This window comes from Limulus polyphemus, unplaced genomic scaffold (assembly GCF_000517525.1).
Source record: "Limulus polyphemus unplaced genomic scaffold, Limulus_polyphemus-2.1.2 Scaffold3956, whole genome shotgun sequence".
Classification (NCBI taxonomy): domain Eukaryota; kingdom Metazoa; phylum Arthropoda; class Merostomata; order Xiphosura; family Limulidae; genus Limulus; species Limulus polyphemus.
The window spans coordinates 19,122-27,130 of NW_013669566.1; the positions used below are offsets into that span (position 1 = coordinate 19,122).

The 8,009-nt window shown below is 30.3% G+C and overlaps 1 protein-coding gene across 1 annotated transcript in view; it reads left to right on the forward strand.

Moving 5' to 3' along the window:
* Positions 1-8,009, forward strand: part of LOC106470345 (NAD-dependent protein deacylase sirtuin-5, mitochondrial-like) — a 31,585-nt gene that overhangs the window by 18,249 nt on the left and 5,327 nt on the right. Inside the window, exons 4-6 of the mRNA XM_022398958.1 lie at positions 1,671-1,797; positions 3,552-3,639; positions 4,344-4,397. Coding sequence (XP_022254666.1) covers positions 1,671-1,797; positions 3,552-3,639; positions 4,344-4,397 — 269 coding nt within the window. The remainder of the gene's footprint in view (positions 1-1,670; positions 1,798-3,551; positions 3,640-4,343; positions 4,398-8,009) is intronic.

An 8,009-nucleotide genomic window follows, 5' to 3' on the forward strand; every position in this document is an offset into this window, starting at 1 on the left:
AATTTCAAAATTTTCTGATGAAGAAAAGTATTTTTAATCTTAAAATGAAAATTACTTTGCATGATAGACAGGCAACATGTGAAAAGAAAGAAAAAAAAGGCATAAGAGAAACATTGTTTTACAAGCCTTATGACTTTGCCTATTTTACGTATGAAAGCATTGTAATGTTTACTGGTAATCTGCCAAATTTTGTTAAATTCGCTTACTAGTTTAAAAGTTGTAGCATGAAACTATAACAATCACAGAATGGTTACGAAGTCATCATATTGAAAGAGTTAAAAAATTTTGTATATATATATGTATGCATGTAAAATCTTAGTCTCTCTCTCTTTTTTTTATATTTCTGCAGAGTAGATGTTACATTTAGATGAGAGCTTTTACTAATATTTCTCCTCATTTAACTCTCTCTTTTTTTTCACATTATAGATAAACCCGCACCAATTTTATTTTTAGATACACAATAAAAACAAAAAGATGTGTTTTAACATTTCATTACTTATTTGAAACTTAAAGTGATAAATTCTGGGTAGTTTGATGGAATACCTTTTTTTTCAAAGTGGTAAAAAAATATCAACCTCATACGTGTTTAATATCGCACTTTTTTTTCAAAGCTAAAACAAAGGTTATGTAGTGTCTTCCGTATATATGCACACAGTACTTTAGAAGGGGACGTACCAGGGAAAAATTAAACCGATATCATAATTCTTTCCAACAGACATATATATGATTATTTTTTACTTTTGACTTTGAAAAAAAAAAAAATACAAAAATATGTACTTTATTTCCATAATCTGTATGTGTGTGTGTGTGCAGTTTTTGGTAACATTTTCATCAGTTTTTAATTTGTTCATCATTTCCACTCATAAACCATTCTGTAAAATAAACACTAAATTTACTTATGAAAGTTAATAATCGTGGGCATCAGTGTATAAAGATTTCAAATAAAAATTGGTTAAGAATAAGGCCTTTAATTATAATGTTAAAGAAAAAGAGTAACTGAAATGTTGATCTTTTTCAATATTACGAAACTTCCAAAATACTTTTCCTCAGATCCTCAGGTTTTCGTGTTTGGACCTTGTATAACTATACACATCTTAAGAGAGTTCTAACGAACATAAAATTGAGGGTTAAAACTTCAGAAAGCTTCCACAGCTATAAAAAAATATGCTCCAAACAATTAAAATATTAAGTTCTATTGACTGACAAATGTATAATTGTAGAAATACATTAAGGTAGAGAACAACAATGGCATTTGAGTTGAGTATTGTATTATGAAACAGCCAATCATGCTTCTCCTGAAAACAACATTTCTGAATTTTGTGCTGTGAAAGTGAGAAGAAATGAATTCTGCACAATTATTTCTGAACATGTCCAAAAATTAATTTCAGAGTGTTAAAAAATGCATAAAATTAATCTCTGGGCAGGGGTGCAAACCTTCTTGGAACCCTTCAAGGGCCCTAAGTGGTCCTGTATCCTTGGCCAAGTTTTTATACGATTCTGAAATCTTTGTACATAATTATATATATATTATTAAATGTTTTTTTGTTGTTGTTGTTGTTTACTCAAAAGTTTTCTAATTATTTGTTTATTGTTATTCTAAGTGCAGCTATTATTTTTAAGTAATTGTTTCATTATGAATGCCTGTTTTATTGGAAAGTGGTCTCTGGTAGGCTCACAGTGCTCTTGCTGATGCAGAGAAACAGCTGGCTGATGAAGGCCGTCGACTGGTTGTGATAACACAAAATATTGACGAGCTGCACAAAGATGCTGGAACCAAAAACTTGTATGAACTTCATGGTAAGCTTTAAGGTTATGCCTGCTACATAGATTTATACAGAATGTAATTAATATGATCTATATTTATTTGCGTATTTGTGTATAATAAATTTAGGTTGACCTCCATAATGACTTTGTTTCTTATTAAGTAATCAGTGAATGATTGTTCTACATGTACTTAGAAATCTTGTTAAGTTATATTTTAGAAATTTGGTGCAGTATGAGGTATGATTTTTTGGTTTGTGTCACAATATAAAGGCTAATCTTTTTAAAGAACTCTTGTGTGTGCTGTTGTTGACAGAGCATTAGTAATAATTTCTAACTATGAAATGTTTTAATGGGAAGAGTGGATAGTATTATGTAGGTATTAATTTGACTCTTGGAGCATGTATGTTATGAACAGAGAAATTAAAAAAACAAGAAATGGAAGACTTGGAAGAACTCTCATACCACAGATCTGTTGGTCAGTTACAAGAAACATTCAGAAAATTGAAGAACTTTCAGAATGCAGATATGTTGGTAGATACATTAAACACTCAGAAAGTAGAGGACAAGGAAGAACTTTCACATTACGGATATATTGGTAGATACATTAAACACTCAGAAAGCAGAGGACAAGGAAGAACTTTCACATTACAGATATATTGGTAGGTACATTAAACACTCAGAAAGTAGAGAACAAGGAAGAACTTTCACATTACGGATATGTTGGTAGATACATTAAACACTCAGAAAGAAGAGGACAAGGAAGAACTTTCACATTACAGATATATTGGTAGGTACATTAAACACTCAGAAAGTAGAGAACAAGGAAGAACTTTCACATTACGGATATGTTGGTAGATACATTAAACACTCAGAAAGAAGAGGACAAGGAAGAACTTTCACATTACAGATATATTGGTAGATATATTAAACACTCAGAAAGAAGAGGACAAATAAGAACTTTCACATTACAGATATATTGGTAGATACATTAAACACTCAGAAAGTAGAGGACAAGGAAGAACTTTCACGTTAGAGATATGTTGGTAGATACATTAAACAAGAAAGTAGAGGACAAGGAAGAACTTTCACATTACAGATATTTTGGTAGATACATTAAACACTCAGAAAGCAGAGGACAAGGAAGAACTTTCACATTACAGATATATTGATAGATACATTAAACACTCAGAAAGTAGAGGAAAAGGAAGATGTTCATACTGTGATTTTGAATCATGACAATATAGCTTACACTTTTGGAAAACACTTACTGTTCCTCTTGAAATCTGTTTTTACTAATTTAGGCATAGCATTATGACTTCTAAATAACATTATTATATTTACTTCTTGAAAAAAAGGAAAATATAACAGTTTTTCATATATATTAGGTATTCACAATGTCTTTAGTTATGTTAATTCAAACGTAAGGCTCAGCATTAAGGCATAGATAAAGGATTTACTTTTTTGATTGGGATTCCCAGAAAAATGACATTGAAAATATTATAGTGGAAAAGATTTCAGTGAACATTGGCTTTAATTATAGGCTCATTTTTAAAACACTACCTGGAAAGATTTATGATGTGTAATATCGGAAATATGAAGGTTCTATATTTAGATGTACTTTTTTTTTTTCATTATGTAGCAATAGTTTTTGTATTTATGTAATACATATTGTATTAATTTTTACAAATTTTAATAATATTTTGTGTATTCTTGAAATTTGATAGTCCTTACTGAATATGGACACCATTTGTTTTTAATATATGATTAAGTGTTATGTGTACTTATAGGTACCCTGTTTAAGACTCGATGTACAAAATGTGGCAGTGTGAATGAAAACAGGGATTCTCCTATTTGTCCAGCTATGGCAGGGAAAGGGTGAGTTTGTGATTCCATAGACTATAAACACAAAAACGTTTTATCATACTTTTAAGTATTTTGTTTCAATACAAGAGTTAAAAATGAAAAGTCACAGTGTTAAACAGAAAGTGTTTGTGGACAGTAATTGATTTGATTGCATACACTAACAAGTACAGGTTATAAAACATTGAATGCTAATGTTTCTGGTTATATGTTGAATTCATCCTTAGGAAAACAAACTTTAGAAGACTATAATCATTAATTAATATGAAAAAATGGCTGTATTTAAAATTTCTTAGAATATCAAGTTGTAGCATCACCCAATTGTTTTTCAATCATTTAAAACATTGAGATTTAAGATACTTTTTATAGTAGTATTGTTTCCTTATACTTATGAATTAGCAGGTATCAGTTAACTCTGTCAAATCAAAATTAGGTCAAACATACAAGAATTTACCTGTTTTTTCATATTTAAATTTTAAGAAACTTTATGACTTAATTTTATTACTAAGTATCGTAAGATCTTTAAGAACTAAAAATAAAATTAAAACAGACACTTTCTGCTCATGAATTGTTCAGTGTATGTTAGTACCTTCAAGTAGTTCTGTTTTCAGCAACTGATGGCTTATATATGATTCTTCAATTGATCTTAACAAGTATTCATGTGTCTCTTTTTGTTTTGTGTACATTCTTTTCATTGAAAATTTTTTGTTAATTTATAGATCCCCAGATCCTGATGCTGAAGATGCCAGAGTTGAAGAGGGAGAACTTCCGAGGTGCGTTAGTATTACTCAGATTTTAAATAACGTTTTGCTTCAAAAGTCTTTAAAATGCTATCTTACAATTCTTCCAGAGTTATGACTATTGTAAAGATGTATAACTGAAATACTGAGATAAAATATAAAGAAATTTCTTGGATATAAAAATATAACTTTTTTAAAACAAGTCCAAGCATCTCCAGTCTCAGTTCTGTGTTTTTTTTAATCAACAAGACTTTAAATAACATTTTTTATTTATCTCTAGTGGCATTCCATTATAAATTTATAAAATTTTAAAGGGACAAAAAAGAGCTTATTAGCCCATCAAGGTGTCCCTTCCAGCTCCCAACTATAACCACCCCTTACTACTTATTTTTTCATCCAATATTTTCTTGAACTCAGTTAAATTTTCTGCCTCCACTACCCTTGAAGGCAGTTCATTCCAAAAGTCTGTTTGAAAAGTAATACTGTCTAAACTGCAGACGACCCCTACGCTGCTCAAGTTTGAATTTATGATTCCTTGTTTTCCCTGCTAAACACCAAAACGTTTGATGGATCTTTATTATCAATACCCTTAATAATCTTAAATACCTCAATCAAATCACCTCTGACCCTTCTCCTCTCCAGAGAAAACAAGTTTAGAGATTTTAGTCTTTCCTCATAGGACAATCCCACCATTCCAGGTATCATCCTAGTGGCTCTTCTCTGAATCTTCTTCAACAATTCAATATCCTTCTTAAGGTTTTCATTAGAAAGGTTTCCAGCTAGATAATATTTATAGTCTTCAAATAATTCAAAACGTTGATGAAACTAAGCAACTTGTCAAATTAACTTAGCCAACTATATATGCCTATGCATTATAATTCAGTAACTCTTTTAGTTGGTGAGCAGTTTTCAGGAAAACTTAACATATCTAGTATCAGTTGATTAACTTTAACAGGTCAATGACATTTTATATTGTGTGCCTTTGAAAACTAAAAAACTGCATTATTAAGACCAATGTTGAGGTTTAGCTTCTTAAAAACCTTAGATTCAACATTATGACTATAATACAAGCGTCTATCTAACTAATCTACGAAATGCAACATTGGTGTTTTCAAGCCAGAGTTTGGAAATGATTGTGAAGGAACATATAATAGTTGGTGTAATTAAGAATACTTTTTTAATTTGCAATAAAAAAATGTTAGTGAAACTTTAACATTCACAGCTCAAGAAAACTTGCAGGAAATGAAATTCATTCATTTCAGTTTTTGAAGAAAGAATATTCAGTAGTCATTATGAAAATGATATAAAATATAGGTGTCAGTAATTCACCATTAATATATCAGCAACATTAACATGTTCACGGCATAAGCGATTTTTCTAATTATGCAATAGGAAGGTTTCATTGTGAACTCTGCCTTAGATACAGCTAATTTTATGGCTTTGTTATGTTTTATGACAGAATAACTGTATTGAGAACTTTCTCTTGAGTGCACCACCGATGTTACATGATGTCCTGTCTTTACTCATTTAAGCTTTGGCTGTCATGTGCCACTGGTTGTGCACACTATGATTTAAGTAATGATAGTCAAAGGATCATAATTTTTTTTTTCAGCCTGATTTTGCCATTTTTTTAGAAGAATTATGCAAATTTCACAATTTTATGGTCGTAAAAAGGGTCATCAGATAAGATAATCCCTACTAAGGATGATAATAGTTCTATCCTTGTTACGTTAGAGTTTTCATAACAGTTTTCTTATTGATGAAAGAAGTCTCAATTAATTTTTTTTTGCTTCAATGACTCACAATGAAAAATTTAACGGCGATCTCTAGATGTAATTTTAAAATAAAAAGTGATTTAATCATGTAAATTTGTTTTATTTCAGTTGTCCTTTCAACATGGCATCCGTGCTCCATCAGTGGTACATGATGGCAGTCGTGGCTTTATTATAGCTGTCTGTATAAAATAAATGCTTCATATAAGACTTGAGATATGAGATACAGTTATATCTTATGAGTGCTGTGTACCACGGGTGGCTTACGACGTCCAACAGAAAACATGCATATGTACCACCGGTGGAGCACGATGTCGTGATCATGTTAATAATCCACAGATACTATGCTTAAAACATCATTAGTTTTTATGAGGGAAGAAAAAGCAATGTAATATATAATTCATCACAGTAAGCAATGTTGTCATTTTAACAGAAATTTTACTTTGCAGGATCACCCATTTTCTCCACCTTTTTACAGATTCTACTGACATTTTTTGAAGTACACTTCATGCTAATGAAAATTTTTTAAAGAATTTAGGAAGAGTGTCCAGAATTAGTACAGGTCTTTGAAATCATGGAAAACTGACTTTTTTTTTAGTTATAGCCTTGAATTAGTCCTAAAATTTCAGTTTCGATAAAAAGTATCCCATGAAATAATCAGTTGATTTTTAAAAAAACATATGGAAACCCTGAAAAAATTACTTTTTTATGCCATTGTCCAGGATAATTCTTGTAATTTCAGTTTCAATTGAAAATATTTCGTATAGTAATCAGATTGATTAAAAAATTATATAGTATAAAAATCATGTGACACATTTTAGGCCATTCAAACATTAGACAATACTTGTTTTATTATTTAACTTGTAATGCAGTTCACATCTATAAATGCATAAGTGAAATAATTAATCAGTGTTAATGTAAGATATTACAGTTGTTGAGTAGTTCCAAATAATGTACTAATTTTAACTTTCTTATTATAAACTTACAATCAACTAATTTTTTTCAGCAAGAATACTATATCAGCCATACACACAATACAATCCCTGAAGTCATGCATAAGTTGATTAGAAATATGAAATTGTTTATGGCATAATGACAGAAAATTTATATAAACATTTAATACATAAAATAAATTATATTTAGCATCTAAAATGTTACTTCAACAGAATGTCAATAACATAACATCATGTTTTGGGACAACATGGAACCTATTGGTCAATCTCGGTTGTTCCATCCTCTAAACTAAATTAAAATAATTTTTAAAAAACATAAAACCAACCGTTATCATTCATATACTTATCAAGATTTTTCTTAAACTCACTTAAATTTACTGCCTCTACAACATCCAAAGGCAACCCATTCTAAAGACTAACCACCCTGTTAGAAAAATGGAACTGTCTTAGCAGAAGATGATTCCTACCCTGTAAATATTTATACTTGTGTCCCCTAGTCCTACTATTCTCACTGTTAAATATGAAAAAAAGATGATACTTCAACACTATCAATTCCCTTTACAATCTTAAACACCTTAATCAGATCCTCTCTAACTCTTTTTTTTTTTAAAGAAAACAATTTGAGAGATTTTAATCTCTCCTCGTATGACAACCTGTCTATTCTAGGCACTATTCTAGTAACCCATTCCAACGATTCATTGTCCTTCCTAAAGTAAGGAGCCCAAGACTGTGACCTAACCAGCAACCTTTACAATGAAATTATAACCTCTTTAAACTTCTATTCAATATTTCTGTAGATACAACCTAAAATCCTATTCTCCCTACCACTAGCAACAGCACACTGCTTGGATGGCTTTAGAGACTGATTGACTATTACACCAAGATCCCTTTACTTCATGACACTGTTAAGGTTATTCCCA